The 20102-nt window shown below is 49.4% G+C and overlaps 1 protein-coding gene across 1 annotated transcript in view; it reads right to left on the bottom strand.

Moving 5' to 3' along the window:
* Positions 1-10453: 10453 nt before the first annotated feature.
* The window catches only part of LOC109923464 (beta-crystallin A1-like), a 10400-nt gene continuing 751 nt past the window's right edge, over positions 10454-20102 (bottom strand). Inside the window, exons 2-6 of the mRNA XM_048620723.1 lie at positions 15676-15831; positions 14587-14705; positions 12760-12901; positions 11275-11417; positions 10454-10601 (exon numbers count right to left, since the gene is read on the bottom strand). Coding sequence (XP_048476680.1) covers positions 10454-10601; positions 11275-11417; positions 12760-12901; positions 14587-14705; positions 15676-15831 — 708 coding nt within the window. The remainder of the gene's footprint in view (positions 10602-11274; positions 11418-12759; positions 12902-14586; positions 14706-15675; positions 15832-20102) is intronic.

The following is a 20102-nucleotide window of genomic DNA, read 5'->3' as shown; positions in this document are numbered from 1 at the left end:
TGGGTTGTCAGTATATGGGTATTTCAGTGTATGGGTGTATTTTGGGGAGTACGTATTGGGGTTTTTGAATTTGTATTGGGATTTTTGTGTATATGGGAATATGTTGGCGTGTTTTGGGATATTTCAGCATATAGATGTATTTTGGGGAAGTGTGTATTGGGGGTTTTGAGTATATGGGTATATTTTAGTATATTTTGGGATATTTCAGCATTAAGGTCTATTTTGGGGGACTGTCTATTGGAGTTGTAGAGTATATGGGTATATGTTGGTGTGTTTTGGGCTGTTTCAGTATGTGGGTGTATTGTTGGGACAGGCTGCTGGGTTTTTGGGACATGTGTGAATTTGTTGAATCACAGTACAGAAGACACCCTTCAGCCCATTGATTGTGGTCCTACAACAGTGGCTCTAACCCTTCCCCATTGCTACAGTCCCAAAATAGGCCCATAGCCTTCAGTGATGACACTTCAAGTGCACGTCCCAGTCATTTTGAAAGGTTTCTGACCCCAACTCCCCTCCCATCAGTAACCGCACCCCTCTCTGTGTGAGAATTATTTCCTCAAAGTCCCTCTCACCCTCCTGCCTTTCACTTTAAAATGACCACCCTCCTCAACTTGTTACTGACCCTTCAACTGGGGGGAACAGCTGCTTCCTATCCCCCCTGTCCATGGCCCTCACAATCTTACCCCCCTCAGCATTCTCTGCTCCAAAGGATTCACCCCGAGTTTATCTAGTCTCTGTCCGTCACTGAAACGCTCCATCCCAGGGCAGCATCCCAGGGAATCTCCCTCTATACCCTGTCCAGTACAATCCCATCCTTTCTATAGTGTGGGGACCAGAACTGCACACGGTGCTCCAGCTGGGGCCTCACCAAAGCCCTGTACAGCTCCAACATCACCTCCCTGCTCAGTACCATGCCTAATAAAGGAAGGTTATCCCATATACCTTCTTAATTACCCTATTAACAGACCATAAAACCATCAGAAACAGGAACAGGGGGACACTGTTCTTCCCTTTAAACCTGCTCCTTCATCCAAAAGGATTGTGGCTGACATTCCTTACCTCCACTTTCCTGCCCTTTCCCCTTAACCCTCAATACCCTAACTGATCCTGAGCCTATTGACCTGTCCTGCCTTGGGGGTCATTTGGGGAATGGGGGTAATTGAAGGTAATTTGGGGAATGGGGTAATTGAGGGTGATTTGGGGTAATTGAGGGTTATTTAGGGAATGAGGGTATTTGAGGACAATTTGGGAAATGGGTTAATTGAGGGCGATTTGATGTATGGGGGTATTTGAAGGTGATTTGGGAAATGGGGGTGATTGAAGGTAATTTGGGGAATGGGGATAATTGAGGGTGGTTTGGGGAATGGGCGTACTTATGGATGGGGCATTTTGGGGGACAGATTTTGCGATCTGCTCTCACTGGGGCCTAACCCTTTTTCTCTCTCTTTCTCTCTCTCTGTCTACCCCCTCCCTGCTCAGGTCCCGGTGGGGAAATGGTCGCTGCGTGCTCGCCTCTCACCCTCCTCCTCCTGCTGACCCTGACCCTGACCCCTCGCCTCTTGGCCTCAGGACACTCCAACAGCTCGATGGAGGACCCAGCCCACCCCTCGGTCAGCATCCAGGCAACTGGGCGACCTCCAGGGGCCGCAACCTCTGGTGTAATGGGAGCAGCCAATAGCAGCGAGCCCCCGGGCAACTGGACGATGGCGAAGAGAGCCAGAGTCATGGAGGGAGTGACATCAGAGGTCACGCACAAAGAATTGACCTCCATGGAAACGTCTACAGATGTGGTCACCATAACAACAACTCCTAGGATGACCATGAAGGCAACCTCCAGGATGACCTCCAGGATGACCCCGAAGACAACCTCCAGAGCGACCCTGAGCATGGCTTCCAGGATGAAGGCTGAACAACAGGCCTCAGTCAACATGATTGGCCCTTCCAGTCAAGTTGGGATTATCATGTTCCTGTTTCTGCTGCTGCTCAGTCTCCTCATTCTCCTGGTCAGCGCTTGCAGGAAGCTGCAGGGTTTCGGGGGTCAGGGCTCCTACTATCCCTGCCGCCTGGACAGGGAGCGGTACGTCAATGCTGAGGGGGGAGAGGGGACAGAGCACGGGCGGCCCAGATCCATTAGGCAGGTCTTCCTCACCGCTGTCCACCGACTGCTCCCCTGGAGATCCTCCGCATTACTGGACAACGACAAGGAGGAGGAGGAGGAGGAGGATGAGGAGGGGGAAGAGGGAGAGAGGAAGGAGGGATTGGAAGATGACAAAGTCCCAGGAGGAGGTGATGCTGAGGCATGGCCAGAGGGGGAGGCGGAGGGAGACAGCGACCAGGAGGACACTGACCACTCGGATAGCGATGACTACTCCAGCTTCGGGGGGCTGGACCTGAGCAAGAGGGCAGCCCGGGAGAAGGAGGTGGAGAGCGAGGAGGAGGGGCAGGCGGAGGGCTCAGAAGGAGGCCAGAGCGAGGATAACCTGCCTGATCCACCTTCCCCCGGAGGGGATGACCTCCTCAGCGACATTCACTCCTTTTCAGGCACTGCTCAGTGGTCAGACACCAACCATGACATCACTGCCCTCTAAGAGGGCAGAGCTCCTGGGTGTGGGACATCAGGGAGGCAGAGGGGTGGGCATCTGCGACTTGGGGTCTCGCAGTGGGGGTGGGGGTTGGGAGGGGAGGGGGGTGTAAGGACAGGACCAATCTCCCAGTGATTTGGGGGAACGAGGGTTACAGGGTCGGGGGAGGTGGTGGGTAACGTGGGAGAATGGGGTTGAGGAACATGCCAGCCATGATTGAATGGGCCAAACTGTGTCATTCAATGGGCCAAATGGCCTCATTCTGCTCCTATTTCTTACGGGTCGAGTGGCTGGGTGTTGGGGGGTGGGGCAGTGGGAGGAGGGGGGAGAACAAGATAGTGGAGAACAAAGAAGACTTTATTTTTTACATTGTTTTGGTTATAATTTCTGATGATTTGCAAGGGGTTTGGACTGGGGTTGGGATGTGAGGAAAACCCATGCCCCCCAGCCCCAAGAGTGGTGGGGGATCTGGAACTCGTTGTTTGGAAGGGGTGGGACAGGCACTTTGAAGAAGGATTTTGATGTGAAGCCAAGGCTATGGGCCTAGTGTAAGGAAATGGGATTAGGAGAGGTGGAGGTTCGATGACCAACATCAAACATGATGGGCCGAAGGACCTCTGTCTCAGTGCTGTTAATCTCTCTGACTGTACTGACCTGCCTCAGGGGGATAGAGGGGGCACCTTGCACACTCACGATGGGCTGAAGGTCCTCTGTCCAGTGCTGTGAGGGTGCAGACCCACCAGGGTGAATGACCTCTTCCTGCTGGTCTGGAGAACTGTCCCCAGGAATGTGCCTTGTCCCTGTTGGCGGGGGAGGGGCGGGTGCGTGGGTGGTGTTTGAGGAGGGGTCTGCGACTTTGTAACATGGTCCACATTAATAAAGGACTTTCTGTCTGAGAATGATCTCCGTGTGTGACCTCCATCAGCTATAACTCGCTCACTCGCCAGTTCATCTCACACATCCTCCACCACAGGAGGCTGGGGGGAGGGAGTGGGGAGGGCCGTGGGAGGAGAGATGGATAGAATAGACAATGGGATTTTCAAATGGTTCAGTAGACATCCCCTTCAGACCATAGCAAGGCAGCTCAGATTTAGGTGTGTGCGGGAGGGAGAGAGAAAGAGAGAGAGAGAGAGGAACATGGGAACGAGAAAGAGAGAGATGGGGTGGGGGGAGCGAGAGAGAGAGACAGAGACAGAAGGAGAGAGAGAGAGAAAATGGGAACGTGGGAACTAGAAAGAGAGAGATGGTGAGGGGAGAGAGAGGGAACAGACAGGAGGAAAGGGAAAGTCAGGAAGAAATAGAGAGAAGGAAGGAGTGAGAGAGGAAGGAGACAGAGTGATAGAGATAGACAGAGAATAGGGTAGACAGGGTGGGGGAGAGAGTGATGGATAGAGAGAATGAAAGAAAGGGAGAGAGGAGGCAAGAGGGAGATAGAAAGTCAAAGACAGGAAGTCAGTGATGGAGGGAGGTGAGAGAAAAGAGATAGAGGGGAAAGAGTGAGAGAGGCAAAGGAATGATAAGGAGGGAGAGAGAGTGACAGAGGGAGAAAGAGTGTGAGAAAGGGAGATGGAAAGAGAGAAGGCTAGAGAAAGATTTGGCAGAGGGAGATAGAGAGAGAACAAATCAGCAAGGGCGAGGGAGGCTTTCTTAATTTACTCTTGGAATGTGGATGTCACTGACTGGAGCAGCATTTATTGCCCTGTCCCTAGTTGCGCCTTGAGAAGGTGGGGGTGAGCTGCCTTTTTGAACCACTGCAGTCCATGAGCTGTGGGTTGATCCACAATGTCCCTTATTGAAAGGTCAGTGCTGAGGGAGGGCCGCACTGTTGGAGGGTCAGTGCTGAGGGAGAGCCGCACTGTCGGAGGGTCAGTGCTGAGGGAGCGTCGCACTGTCGGAGGGTCAGTGCTGAGGGAGCGCCGCACTGTCGGAGGGTTAGTGCTGAGGAAGAGCTGTGCTATTGGAGGAACTTACACGCTCACATTCCCTTTTGAATGCCTTCCACTGTTCTGATGTGCATTCTCTTGCAATTAACTGCTCCCTGTCGCCTTTGGCCTGATCCTGAATATTCCTATTAAACACAGCCTTCCTCCTTTTCAGAACCTTTGTTTCCCATCAGTCTTTCTTGTTACCTATAATTGACTTAATTTGTACTGAGTTATGATCACTATCACCAGAATGCTCCCCACTGTTACATATGCCACTTGTCTCACTTTTGTCACTGATATGAAATACAGGAGAGGTTCTCTTGTCAGACTTTCTACGTAATGGCTTAAAAAATCTCTCCAGGATACATTTTAAAAATATTGCCCCCTCTAAGCCTTTCACACTCTGTCCATTTCTGTTAATATTGGGGAGTTGAAATCCCTGACTGTTCTACCCCTATTGTTCTGGACCTTCCTTGAGATCTGTCTGCCTATTTGTCTTTCTCTCCCCCCTTGACTGTTTAGAGTGCTATAGTATACGCCATACACACAAAAGGATTACCCTGTTTGTGGTTTTGATGATTTTTCCCATTTATCCTTTGGGGAGGAACCTCCTGAGATATCACCTTTTGCCGTTGCAGTCACTGTCTCCTTGATCAATATTGGCTCACCTCCTCCTCTTTTAAACCCTTTGCTTGAAGATTCTATAACACAGAATATTGAGCTGCCTGCTCCTGTGTCTCTATGAACCGTTTCCCTGTGATAGCAATGAAATTGTATCAACTTTCGTTTAGCAACACCCTGAACTTTTCTCCCTTACTCACACAATTCCGTGTGTTCATTTCAATGCTATCTCTGGTTCCTCACTGGAGTAATGTACTGGAAATCAATTCCCACTATTCCACGGAGTCATCATGATCGTTATCGATTTAATTAAAGAGTCCACACACCTTCAGACAGACGCAAAGAGACATTGTTTCTGTAAGCAGAGGGAAAGACCGGAAAAAGCAGCCTTTATCCCCTTTGGGATTGTCAGGACTTGTCCTTCATTGATGTGCCTCTTTGTCAGGAAGTTTCACTTGTTGCAGGAGGCATACAGTGACTGGTTCACAAATTACAAAATCTCTGACGCGTTGTTTGAAATCCACAGTTTGTAGCAACTGGGGAAGGAAATAAACTGATTTCCCTCAACTGTGGTGTTTTATTTTGTTACAGAGAAAAGAACGTCACCACCCCCCCGCCTTTCTGAGGCCCAAAATCTTCTGGCTACATCATTTGCATCCATAAACTGTTCAGTATCTGGAAGCCAATCACATCATCTCTCTGCCCTTAGGAACAGACCATCAGTCCCAGACCAATCATATAGATATATCGCCATGGAGTCATACAACCTCTAAACAGACCCTTCGGTCCAACCAGTCCATGCTGAACATGTTCCCAAATTAAACTAGTCTCACCTGCCTCCCCTTGGCCCATATCTTTCCAAACTTTTCCTATTCATGTACTTATCCAAATGCCTTTTAAATGTTGTAATCATACCCACATTCACCATTTCCTCTGGAAATTCATTCCACACATGAACCACACTCTGTGTAAAAACAGTTGCCCCCATTTCCTTTTTAAATGTTTCCCCTCTCACCCTAAAAATATGCCCATAGTCTTGAAACCCCAACTCTAGGGAAATGACACCTGCCATTCACCTGATTCTATACTCCTCATTATTTTATAAACCTCTATAACGTCCTACATTCTAATGAAAGTAGTCCCAGTCTATCCAGCCTCTCCTTATAATTCAAACCCTCCATTCCCGGCAACATCCTGGTACATCTGAACCCTCTCCAGTTTAATAGCATCCTTCCTATCACAGGGTGACTAGAATTGGACACAGTACTCCAATACTGTCTCTGTATGTCAGAGACCTTGTTTAAACAGGGAGTCTCTCTCTCTGTCAGGTACCCTATTTAAACGGGAGTCTCTCTCTATCTCTCTCTCTCCCTCTCTCTATCTCTCTGTCTCTCACCGTACATCAAGGACCCTGTTTAAAGAGAGATTCTCTTTGAGATCCTACTCCTTAACCTGCTCCCTAACTTCCTATTCTCTCCTTAACTCTCCTTGAGGTGTTGCTCCTGATGTTAACTGATGACCTCAAGCTGTTTCTCAGGATGATCTGCCCTTTCTCTCCGATTATCTTTCTCTGTGTCAGGAATCTTATTTAAAGAGGGAGTCCCTCTCTCTCTCCCTCTATCTCTGTCAGGGACCCTGATTAAGGAAATGAATCCCAAGGTGTTTTATACGTATATTAAGAGCAGGAGGGTAGCTGGGGAAAGGGTAGGTCCACTGAAGGACAAAGGAGGGAGTTTATGCATGGAGCTAGAGGACGTGGGTGAGATCCTTAATGAATAATTTGCATTGTTATTCACAAAGGAGAAGGACATGGTGGATGGTGAGTCTTGGGAGGGGGTATGTTGATGTTCTGGGGCTTGCCAGCATAAAAAATGGAGGCAGTAGTGAGTGTTTTGAAAAACATGAAGGTAGACAAGTCCCAATGGTCTGATAGGATGTATCCCAGAACGCTGAGGGAGGCAGGTGAGGAATTTGCTGGGGCTTTGTACAAAATCTTTTTATCCTCTTTATTCACAGGGGAGGTCTCAGAGGACTGGAGAATAATGAATGTTGTTCATTTGTTTAAGAAGGGCAGCAGGGACAATCCAGGACAATATAGGCAGTGAGCCTTACATCAGTGACAGAGAAATTATGGAGAAGATGGGTACAGTACTGTCTTAATCATAGTAGACAGAGACTAGTGGTGGAAGGGTGTTTTTCTGCCTGGAGATCAGTAACTAGTGGTGTTCCTCAGGGATCAGTGCTGGAACTCCTGTTGTTTGTAATATACATAAATGATTTGGAGGAGAATGTCTGATCAGTAAGTTTGTGGATGACACAAAGATTTGGGGTTCTGTGGATAGTGAGGTGGAGGATACAGCAGGATATAAATAGGCAGGAGACTTGGACAGAAAAATGGCAGATGGAGTTTAATCTGAACAAGTGCGAGGTGATGCATTTTGGAAGGTCTAATGCAGGAGAGAAGAATACAGTAAATGGTAGAACCTTTGGTAACACCAACACACAGAAGGATCTAGGTGTACAGGTCAACAGTTCCCAGAAAGTGGTAACACAAGTGGATAAGTTAGTCAAGAAAGCATATGGCACACATACCTTCATTAGCTGGGGCATAGAGTATAGAAATTGGCAGGTCACGTTACAGCTGTAAAGAACTTTAGTGAGGCCACACTTGGAATATTGCATTCAGTTCTGGTCACCACGCTACCAGAAGGATGAGGAAGCTTTGGAGATGGTACAGAAATAGTATACCAAGGTGTTATCTGGTTTGAAGGGTATTAGCTGTGGGGAGACCAACTTGGTTTGTTTTCATTTGAACAAAGGATGAGTGGCAACCTGATAGAGGTTTACGTTTTGAGAGGCAAAGATAGGGTCGATAGTCAGAATCCTTGTTCCCAGGGTCAAAATGTCATATACAAGGGGCACAGGTGTAAGGTGAGAAGGGTAAGATTAAAGGAGATGTGAGAGACAGGTGTTTTTTACACAGAGGGTGGTAAGTGCCTGGAATGAGCTGCCAGGGGAGGTAGTGAATACGCAGGGAATAGAGGGATGTGGACGGCATAGAGGCAAAAGGCTTTTAGTTTATAAAGGCATCATGTGTTGGTGAAGGCTTGGTGGGCTGAAGGGCCTGTTCCTGTGCTGTTCTGTTTAAAGAGGGAGTCTCTCTTTCTCTCTCTCTCTCTCTCTGTCTGTCTGTCTGTCAGGGACCCTGTTTAAAGAGAGAGTCTCTCTCTCTGTCTTTCAGGGACCCTATTTAAAGAGGGTGTCTGTCTCTCTCTTTCTGTCAGGGACCCTGTTAAAAGAGGAAGACTCTCTCTCTCTCTCTCTCCCCCCCTCACTGTTAGGGACCCTGTTTAAAGAGACAGTCCCCCTCTCTCTCTCTCTCTGTCTGGGAGCTTGTTTATAGAGAGAGGGTCTCTCTCTCTCTCTCTCTCTCTCTGTCAGGGACCCTGTTTAAAGAGAGAGTCTCTCTCTCTCTATCAGGGACCCTGTTTAAAGAGGGAGTCTCTCTCTCTCTCTTCCACTGTTAGGGACCCTGTTTAAAGAGACAGTCCCCCTCTCTCTCTCTGTCTGTCTGTCAGGGACCTTGTTTAAAGAGGGAGTCTCTCTCTCTCTGTCAGGGACCTTGTTTAAAGAGGGAGTCTCTCTCTCTCTCTCTCCCACTGTTAGGGACCCTGTTTAAAGAGGGAGTCTCTCTCTCTCTCTCTCTCTCTCTGTCAGAGACCCTGTATAATGAGAGAGTCTCTCTGTATCTGCATGTGACCCTGTGTTAAGAATGAGATATCAGTTTTGTATAAATTGTGATTTTTTTTGCCTGTCGGTTTAGAGAGATGCATGCTGTCACGTTTTCAGTTGGATTTGTGAGTTTGGCTCTGTGTTGCTGACAATACTGGAGATCTGATTTGTTTACAACATTGTTACTGAGATTTCCCTCTCTCGAGGGGACTGTTTTAGTTCATTCGAAATATTTAAAGCATATCTGTGCTGTTGGTTTGCAACCGGAGTCTGTAAACTCACAGAGAAAAGCAGTATTTTCTGGAATAGCATCCAGTCTGTGTGTCAGTCTGACTGTGTGTCACTGTGTGTCAGTCTGTCTGTGTTTCACTGTGTGTCAGTCTGTGTCACTGTGTGTCAGTCTGTCTGTGTGTTTGTCAGTCTGTGTGTCACTGTGTGTCTGTCTGTCTGTGTGTCACTGTGTGTCAGTAAATCTTTGTGATAGGCAACCTTTGAATCAGTCAACCTATGTCAATTGTTTCTTTGTGTCAGTTTGTCTGTGAGTCAGTCTGTGTGAGCCAGAGTCAGTCTGTTTGTCAGTCAGTCAGGAGCGAGCGACTGCTCAGAAATTCACCAAGAGGAAGCCGGCTGTAACTGCCCCAACCTGAACTTTGTGTGCAGACAGCAGTAAGTCTTCACAGATTTCACTAATGGAAGGGTGATCATGTCAGTTTGAATGTTGTTTTTCATGTATGCCATGAAAACTTGCCAACAGTTTTGCTGAGAGCAAGCCTGGCCACATTTTCTCCCTTGGTTACTGAATATTTGATTGTGTGTGTGTGTCAGTGTGTGAGCGTGTGTTTGTGTGTGGGATTGTGTGTGTGCATGTGTGCATGTGTGCGTGTGCGTGTGCGTGCGTGTGTGTGTGCATGTGTGAGATTGTGTGAGCATGTGCGTGTGTGTACATATGTGTGTGTGTGCATGCGTGAGTTTGTGTGCGTGTGTGTGTGTGTGTGCATGTGTGCGTGTGTGAGATTGTGTGTGCATGTGCGTGTGTGTGCATGTGCGTGTGTGTACATGTGCGTGTGTGAGTTTGTGTGTGTGATTGTGCGTGTGTGTGTGTGCATGTGTGCGTGTGCATGTGCGTGATTGTGTGTGCGCGTGTGAGATTGTGTGAGCATGTGCGTGTGTGTGGGCGTGTGTGTGTGTGCGTGTGTGTGTGAGTGCATGTGTGCATGTGTGTGTGTGTGAGATTGTATGTGTACATGTGCGTGTGTGCGCATGTGTGTGTGTGTGCGTGCGTGAGTTTGTGTGTGTGATTGTGTGCGAGTGCGTGTGTGCATGTGTGTGTGTGTGTGAGTGTGTGCGTGTGTGTGCGTGTGTGTGATTGTGTGTTAAAAGTATACTGACCGCCTCCTGGCTATGCGTTCAGTCCCTGACCATCCCTATGGGCTCTGGCAAAGCCAGCTTCCTGCCAAGGATCTGCAGGGAACAGGGTGAAATGGAATCTTTCTGTGAATTGCTTACACTGGAGAAGAATGGAGTGGCCAGGTTCTGATAACAAAACTGCTTTTATTGAGCTAAAGTTAAAAGCAGTGGATTGGCTGACAGTACTCAGTGCATGATCCTGCGAATAGATTGGATTTGTGGAGTCTGACTGTGCGATCCCCACTGCCTCCAGTGTTTGAACTCTCCAGAGTGTCGATCGTATTCCATAATGTACTGATAACCGCGGTAACCCAGGAACTGGTAACACACCCAGCTGGGAGGCAGAGGAAAGAAAAGGCAGATCCTTATCAAAAGGAGACAACTCAACATTTAACAGCAAACCCTGACCTTTCACTTTATGACAGTTCGGGGTCAGAAACTCACACGTCACCGAGGAGAGGGTCAAGGTGTCAAACATAGAGCATCAAACAGCGCAGCACAGGAACAGGCTTTTCGGCCCATTGTGTCTTTGCCAACCATGATGCCAATCTAAACCCATTCTAATCCCACCTGCCTGCAAGGTCTGTATTCCTGTATTCCCTGCCTGTTCATGTCTAAGTGCCTCTTAAACATTGTCACTGTATCTGCATCGACCACCCTCTCTGACAGCACATTCCAGGCACCTACCACCCTCTGTGTTAAAAAAGCATACCTCCCACATCTCCTTTACGCTTCTTCCCCTTCTCACCTTAAGTCTTCGCCCCCTAATAATAGACATTTCCACCCTGGGAAATGTTTGCCAACTGTCCACATTCACTCTAACCTTTCCCTTTCAGGGTGCTGCAGGGGTCAGACTCTGACCTTTCACCCTCAGGACTGTAGTACTGGGGTCAGGCTCTGACTTTACACCCTCAGGACAGTGATTGGGGTCAGGCCCTGACCTTTCACCCTCAGGACAGTGGCTGGGGTCATTCTATGACCTATGACCCTATGATTCAGGTACTTACGCCCCTCTCTTTACAAACATGGATCCCACGTTGCAGTTAGACCAGCCCATGGCCTGTAGAGATGGGTAATCCTCACACAGATCTGCATGCAGTCCCATGAAGTTCTCCCGTTCATAGATTTCCATACAAGAGGCCGAGTGGTCCTGTCAGAAACAGGAGAGTCATAGCGTCACACTGACTGACCCCTGCACCAATCCTGACCCCCGACCCCATCCTGCACCCTTACATCATCCTGACCCCTGACCCCATCTTGCACTCTGATGCCACCTTGACCCCTGACCCATCCTACCACCTAACCCCACCCTGGACCCTCCTGACCCTGCACTCCCACTCCATCCTGATCCTATCCTACTCCCTGACCCCAACCTGCCCCCACCCCATCCTGATCCCTGACTCTATTCTACCCCCAAACCCCATTCTGCCCCCAACGCATCTTGATCCCACCCACATCTTACTCCCTGACCCCATCCTCCCCTCTAATTCCATCCTGATCCTGACCACATCCCAATTCCTGACCCCACCCTGCTTTCTGACCTCTCTTGCCCCAATACTGACCCTAATCCTGACCTTAGTCCCAGTCTGAAACCTTTTAGACCACAAACCATGGATTCGGTGGTTATAGGGGGATGGGTCTGGGTGGGATGCTCTGAGGGTTGGTGTGGACTTGTTGGGCCGAAGGGCCTGTTTCCACACTGTGTAGGAATTCAATGAAAAAAAAAGCCTGTGGTGTGAAACTGTATCAAACACCTTGTGGAAATCCGCGTAAGCCACATCAATAAGGTCGCCCTAATCGAGATTCTCTGTTCCCTCTTCAAACAAACCTCCAACAAGTTAGTGAGAAATAATTTCCCTTCCGCAATCCATGCTGACTCTTCCTAATCCACTCGGCTTGTTCCACAGATTCTATTCTGAAGAGTTGTTTTGGGATGTTTCCCCAACACTGGCATCAAATTGTAATTGCTGGGACTATCCTTACAACGTTTCAGGAATAAAACCATAATGTGGATGACACTCACCTCATTAGGTTCCAGAAGCCGGTGCTACTGCAATCTCTCCCCACACCTCCTTTAAAATCCCTGAATACATCTTATCTGGCCCCAGTGCCTTGTTAAAATTCCCCTATTAATTGTGAAATCATCTAGGGACAAAATTCCCTCCTGTGTCACCATGGCATGGACATACTGCTCTTTTGAGAAAACAGATAGAAAGTATTTATTCAATATCTCAGCTGTACGGTCTGTCTCCACGTGTGTAAGTCTCCTGTTTGTTCTCAGATTAGCCCTGAGCCTCCTTTCCCCACTCTCTTCCTGGTTATTAGCATTCCCCATTCTGTTAGCTGCCAGTCTCTGTTCATGACCTCCCCTTTGCTTCTGGAGTTTGCATTCCGGCCTACTTTGCTGCTGGAGGGCTCTCCTGTTCACCAGCTCATCCCACAAGCCCAGGCCACAAGCCCAGGCCAGGCCTGACATTTCCCAGGGCACTTACCGCACAATACACAGGTCTGAAGGACATCATCCACTCCACATGATAGGAATTACTCCAACTCCAAGCCTCCCATCGGGAATACTCCCCGCGCTCCAGGATAAACTGCTGCCCCTCAAAATCGTGATGTTCATAGCCAACCCAGCTGGAAAAATAAAGCAAATTTCAGCAAAACAATCAGCTACGAACAGGCCACTCAACCTCTCAACACCACTCTGGCAGTGGATACGACCTCATCTGATCCCATTGAAGGCACATCATCACAATCAGTTCGATATTAAAACTAACCCTTCTATCTGAAACGTTACTATCCCAGTCTCAACCCACTCTCCTACTCAATGCCTGCACCCTTTAATATCCCACCCAGTCTTATCCCACTCTCCCCCCTCACTCCCCGCTCCCTTTATTACCCCACCCAGTCTAATCCCACTCTCTCCCTCACTCCCATACACATTGGTATCCCACTGATGATCATATTAATCTACATCATTATAAATTTACAGGAACAGAGGGAACTGATTGTATACGTATAATGGGAAAGGTGTGAATGCACCGGACAGAGGGTAGAAGTGATTTAGAAGAATGTGTGCAGGAATTGAGGAATTTTAGCAATGAATTGGGAAATTGGATGATTAACTGAATGGAAGAATTTGCAGGGAGAAAGTAGGCGGGTGATAGGAGGCATAAAATATCGGGGACAAAACTCAGACAGCTAAACGAGACCCAATCCATACTTTCATTTTATTTGTTCCTATACAACCATTTTGTAAGGTTTTTTTTGACAGCATGTTGAGCTGTTTGTGCATATGCACACACGTGTCTATGTGTGAATCTGCCTGTCTGTCTCTCTATATCTGTGTGAGAGTGTGTGTGTGCATGTGTGTGTGTGTGAGTGCCTGGGTATGTGTGTGTGTGTGTGTGTGTGAGAGAGAGTGTGCCTGTGTGTGTGAGTGTGCCTGTATGTGTGTGTGTGTGTCTGGGTGTGTGTGCGCGTGTATGTGTGTGTGTGCGTGTGCGTGTGTGTGCGTGCGTGTGCTTGTGCCTGTGTGTGTGCGTGTGCCTGTGTGTGTGTGTGTCTGTGTGAGTGTGCCTGTGTGTGTGTGTGTGTGTGTTTGTGTGAGTGTGTGTGTGAGTGTGAGTGTGTGTGTGAGTGTGTGTGAGTATGTGTGTGTGTGTCTGTGTGTGTGTAAGTGTGTGAGTATGTGCCTGTGTGTGTGTGTGTGTGGGTGTGAGTGTTTGTGTGTGAGAATGTGTGTGAGTGCGTGAGTATGTGTCTGTGTGTCTGTGTGTGTGTGAGTGTGTGAGTATGTGCCTGTGTGTGTGTGTGTGTGTGAGTGTGTGTGTGTGTGACTGTGAGTGTGTGTGTGTGTGACTGTGAGTGTGTGTGTGTGTCTCTGTGTGTCTCTGTGTGAGTCTGTGTGAGCGTGTGTGTGTGGGTGGGTGGGTGTGAGTGTATGTGTGTGTGTGTGAGTGTGTGTGTGTGAGAGTGTGTGTGTCTCTGTGTGTGTGAGTGTGCCTGGGTGTGAGTGTGTGTGTGTGTGAGTGTGTATGTGAGTGTGAGTGTGCCTGGGTGTGTGTGTGTGGGTGTGTGTGAGTGTGAATGTGTGTGTGTCTCTGTGTGTGTGAGTGTGTGAGTGTGTGTGTGTGTGTGTGTGTGTGCCTGGGCGTGTGTGTGTGTTTATCTAAATGGTTTTATTTATTGTCCAGGCTCTGTCACTGTCTCAGTCACTGACATCAGGCCGGGCTCACATTGGTAGCTGGCTGCCCCTTCCTCAGCCATTTGAGAGGCAGGTCAGGTTGTGTGTGCTGCTGTGGTAGGGAGTCACTTACACACCACTTTCCACTCGGATAGAGCGCACGTCGTCGAAGTCATACTGTGTGATGTTGGAGCATTCGCTGGTAAACTCCTGTCTCCGACCCTGGAAATTCTCCCGTTCCCAGACCACAATCTGTGATAATTTGGACAGAGAGGGGCGCAGAGACAGAGAGAGGGAGGGAGGGAGAAAGGGAGGGAAGGGGAGAGAGAGGGAAGGAGAGAGAGAGGGAAGGAGATAAAAATGGGAGGAGAGAGAGAGAGAGGTGTAGAGAGAGAGGTGAAGGAGAGAGGGAAGAAGGAGAGAGAGCTTAAAAGGAGAGAGAGGGGTGAAGGACAGAGGGGGGTGAAGGAGCCTGGTCCTTCATTCGGACACTCGGGTTCTGAAGCCTCGTTCACAGCCTCAGCTCTGATCTATCCACAGGGCCGAGACCGAGCCTGGGTCGCTCCTGATGAGGCACAGGCCAGGAATGGAGCCTGGAGGAGGCCAGGCCGAGGATGAAGCCTGGATGGGGCCAGGCTGGGGATGGAGCCTGGAGGGGGCCGGGCCGGGGATGGAGCCTGGAGGGGCCTGGCAGGGGATAGAGCCTGGGCCTTTCCTGAAGTGATCCATCAGGTCCACACTGGGGTAGCTCTCCTCCCTGTCGGGCTGACAGCCTGTATCTGGCTATGGGTCAGTACGCACCCTGTCAAAAATGGAAGGAATGAGTACGCCACCTGCCCTTGTGCTCGCTGTGACATTATTTATACAGTTCCCCGAGCCCTGGCTGACTGAGGTCAGGGGCATGGTCAGCACAAAGTATTATCAGCACAGCACAGGGTGACCTGGCAAATCCCCCCACTGTGTCACCGAACCTCTGAGTCAGCAAAAACAAACAGTCTACGGTCAGCAAACTGCTTGTGATTAAACAAGTGAATAAAAATTGTCCCTTTTACTGTACGATGAACAAAATGGTAAAATACAGGGAAAGGCCCCAACTTTCGCCGCAAATCAGCGCCATTCAAATGAATAAAGTGGTAAAGCTAAAAATGTCCATCTTGGCTGTGTTGCCTACACCACAAGTCCTGAATGGATTAGGCAATGACACACATGTCTCTGCCTGTACCTGAACCACTGATGTCGGAGTCACCGGTCTCTTTGTCACTAGCTCACCTCGCTGATGGGCCGCTGATGCTGGGTCCCATGTTGGACCCACAGTCACCCCACAGCTGGGAGACCCCGTCTCCGGGCCTACCACAGCCAGGAGACCCCGACTCTGGGCCTACCACAGCCAGGAGACACTGGCTCTGGACCTACCACAGTCAGGAGACCCCGTCTCTGGGCCTACCACAGCCAGGAGACCCTGTCTCTGGGCCTACCATAGCCAGGAGACCCCGTCTCTAGGCCTACCACAGTCAAGAGCTGTCGCTGCCACCTCACCAATAATCAGGCTGAGGGGGTAGCCTGATAGTGGTTTGTAAAATCATGAGGGGCATGGACAGGATGGATAGTCAACGTCATTTTCCCCAGGGTGGGGGAGTCCAAAACTGGAGGGTGTAGGTTTAAGATGAGAGGGGAAAGATTTAACATGGACCTAAGGGGCAACACAGAGGGTGGTGCGTGTATGGAATGAGCTGCCAGAGGAAGTGGGGGAGGCTGGTACAATTACAACATTTAAAAGGCATCTGGATTGGTCTATGAATAAGAAGGGTTTGGAGGGATATGGGCCAAATGCTGGCAAATGGGACTGGATTAATTTAGGATATAGGGTCGGCATGGACAGGTTAGGCTGAAGGGTCTGTTTCCACATTGTACAGCTGTATGACTCTATGGCTATGGGCCTATCACAGCCAGGAGATCCCTGCTCTGGTCTTATCACAGCCAGGAGATCCCTGCTCTGGGCCTACCACAGCAAGGAGATCCCTGCTCTGGGCCTATCACAGCCAGGAGATCCCTGCTCTGGGCCTACCACAGCCAGGAGACCCTGTTTCTGGGCCTACCACACTACCATTGGCTCACTGACGCTCTCATCTCTATCTGGAGCACAGGACATGGAACATGGAGACAGAGGAAGCATTGCCAGGATCCCCATGAGTAACCTGGTGAGATGGGAGGTTCTGATTGGAACGTGGGGTCTCGAACCTGCAGGCACAGTCTCAGGATGTGGGGTAGACTATCTTGGACTGAGATGGGGAGAAACGACTTTTCTGAGAGCGTGAGGGAACCAGAATACCCTTTGGAGGCTGAGCCACCCAGTTCCTCAGAGAGAGAGAGAAAGAGAGAGGAGAGGTAGAGACAGAGAGAGAGGTAGAGAATTTTTCCATACAGAAGGAGAAAGCAGGAATATGATATTGGGATAAAGGATCTGATTCGATAATGTTGAAAGCATGTGAACACACAGTCTGTAAACATTGGCTGAACGAGGAAATTCACTCCCTACTGAAGACCAGACATCCAGAATTCCAGTCGGGTGACCCGGACCAACACAGGAAATCCAGATCTGACCTCTGCATCGCCATCAGGGAGGCCAAGAGGTGGGACCAGGCCAAGTTAGAGGCCCAGATCTACCAGACAGACTCCCGCCATCTATGGCAAAGTCTTACGGGATACAAAATGAAGCAGTGCAAGTTCACAGACAGAAACACGTCCCTCCGCGATGCGCCCAATGCTCAGTTTGAGCAGAATATCACCAGCATGGTGATGCTTGTCCCGACCTGTTCCCTCTGTCCCCACTGCAGATGTCAGATCGGTCTTCCTGAGAGTCAACCCAAGGAGAGCGACAGGCCCAGGCGGTGTCCCCGGCCGAGCACTCAGATCTTGCTTGGACCAAATAGCAGATGTATTCACCTACATCTTCAACCCCTCCCTCCTACAAACGAAAGTCCCCGCCTGACAAAACAGTTTGGAGCTGGAAGACACAGCAGGTCAGGCAGCATCAGAGGGGCAGGAAAGTCGACATTTTGGGTTCACACCCTTCATCAGGCCTGGGGAGGGGGAAAAGGGAGGGGAAGGTAGGTGGGATGGAGGTAAGTGGATTCAGGGAGGGGTAGTGAAGTCAATGGGATAGTGGGTTGGATAGGTGAGAAAAAAGATGGACAGGTAATGCCAGATCAAGGAGGTGGAGATGAGAGGGAGAGTTGGACATGGGATGAGTAAATTTTGAAACTGGTGAATTCCACGTTTAGGCCATCGGGCTGTTGGCTCCCTAGGCAGAACGAGGTGTTAAATAAAAACCAAAAGAACTGTGGATGCTGTAAATCAGGAACAAAAACAGAAATTGCTGGAGGAGTCCAGCAGGCCTGGCAGCATCTGGGAAAGAGAAAACGGAGCTAACGTTTCGGATCCAGTGACCCTTCCTCGGAACCAGATGTGAGGTGTTGTTCCTCCAGTTTACACGTGGCCTCATTGTGGCACTGGAGGAGGCCCAGGGTGGACAGGTTACCCAGAGAGTTGTTGGGGGTGGAGGAGTTAAAATAGTTAGCAAAAGGAAAGTGTTGTTGATTATCGCGTGTAGAACGCAGTTGCTCAGCGAATCAGTCCCTGAGTCTGTGACTGGTCTCGCTGATGGAGAGGAGACCACATCAGGAGCAACGGATACAGTTGACCAGGTTGCAGGTGAATTCATGTCAGATTTTGAAAGATTGTCTAGTGGCTTGGATGGAGGTGAGAGGGGAGGTGTAGGGGCAGGTGTAGCACCACCTGCGGTTGCAGGGAAAGTTGCCGGGGGTGATGGGACTGGCGGGAGTGTGGAGCGAACGAAGGAGTCACAGAGAGAGCAGTTCCTACATAACACAGATAAGGGTGGGGAGGGAAATATATCTTTGGTGGTGGGGTCGGATTGCAGGTGGCGGAGGATGATGCGCTGGATGCAGAGTTTGGGGGGTGGTATGTGAGGACCAGGGGGACTCTGTCTTTATTTTTGTTGGGGGGAGGGGATTCAAAAAGACCACCATCATCCCTGTACCTAAGAAAGCACATGCAATGTGCCTTAATGACTACTGCCCAGTGGCTCTGAGCTCAAGAATCATGAAGTGTTTCAAGAGACTGCTCATGGCTTATATCAACTCCAGTTTCCCAGCTTGATCCTCTACCGACATAACAGGTCCACAGAAGATGCCATATCCCTAGCCCTGCACTCATCCCTGAAGCATCTGGACAACAAAGTCACCTATGTCAGATTCCTGCTCATTGACTACAGCTCCACCTTCAACACCATTCTCCCCTCCAGACTGATCTCAAAACTCCATGACCTTGGTCTCAGCTCCGTCCTCTGCAACTGGACCCTTAGCTTTCTGACCCACAAGCCCCAATCAGTGAGGATAGGTAACTGCACCCCCTCCATAATAACACACAACACTGGAACCCTCCAAGGATGTGACCTCAGCCCCCTACTGTACTCCCTGTACACCCATGACTGTGTTGCAAAATTCTGAATGAACTCCATCTACAAGTTCGCTGACAATACCACTGTAGTGGGATGATATCTAACAACGATGAGTCAAAATACAGAAGGGAGATAGAGGGCTCGGTGAAGTGGCACAATGAGAACAGCCTCTCTGTCGGCAAAACTAAAGAACTGATCATTGACTTCAGAAAGAAAAGAGCAGAACACAACCCCATCAACATCAACAGAACTGAGGTTGAGAGGGTGAAGTGCATTATGTTACTCAGAGTGATGATAGCCAACGACCTGTCCTGGATTTCCCACGTAGATGTGACAATCAAGAAGGGACAACAACACCTTTTCTTCCTCAGGCGGCTGAGGAAATTCGACATATCCATAAGGTCCCTCACCAACTTCTACAGATGCACCATTGAAAGCACACTGTCCGGGTGCATAACGGCCTGGTATGGTAACTGCTCTGCCCAGGACTGTAAGAAACTACAGAAGGAGGTGTGCACAGCCCAGACCACCACGGAAGCCAACCTTCCATCCACGGGATCCATTTACATGGCTCGATGCCGCGGAAAGGCGGTCAACATCATCACAGCCCCATCACACTGCGGTAATGATCTCCTCCAACCTCTTCCATCAGGCAGAAGATACAGAAGCCTAAACACACACACCAGCAGGTTCAGGAACAGCTAATAAATTGCAGCACGCTGCTGTGCAGGGGGCTTTGGGTGTCCTTGTGCATGAATCACTGAAGGTGGGATTGCAGGTACAGCAGGTAATTAAAAAGGTAAATGGAATTTTGTCTGCCATTGCTAGAGGGATGGAGTTTAAAAACAGGGAGGCTATGCTGCAGCTGTATAGGGTCCTGGTGAGGCCACACCTGGAGTACTGTGTGCAGTTTTGGTCTCCTTACTTGAGAAGAGATATACTAGCACTGGAGGGGGTGCAGAGGAGATTCACTCGGTTGATTCCAGAGTTGAGAGGGTTGGATTATGAGGAGAGACTGAGCAGACTGGGATTATACTCATTGGAATTTAGAAGAATGAGGAGAGATCTTATAGAAACATAAAAGATTATGAAGGGAATAGATAAGGTGGAGGCAGGGAGGTTGTTTCCGCTAGCAGGTGAAACTAGGACTAGAGGGCATCGCCTCAACA

This window comes from Rhincodon typus, chromosome 48 (assembly GCF_021869965.1).
Source record: "Rhincodon typus isolate 14 chromosome 48, sRhiTyp1.1, whole genome shotgun sequence".
NCBI classification, from domain to species: Eukaryota; Metazoa; Chordata; class Chondrichthyes; order Orectolobiformes; family Rhincodontidae; genus Rhincodon; species Rhincodon typus.
The sequence above is the reverse complement of the archived record's forward strand: the minus strand, read 5'-3'. Positions and strand labels throughout refer to the sequence as shown.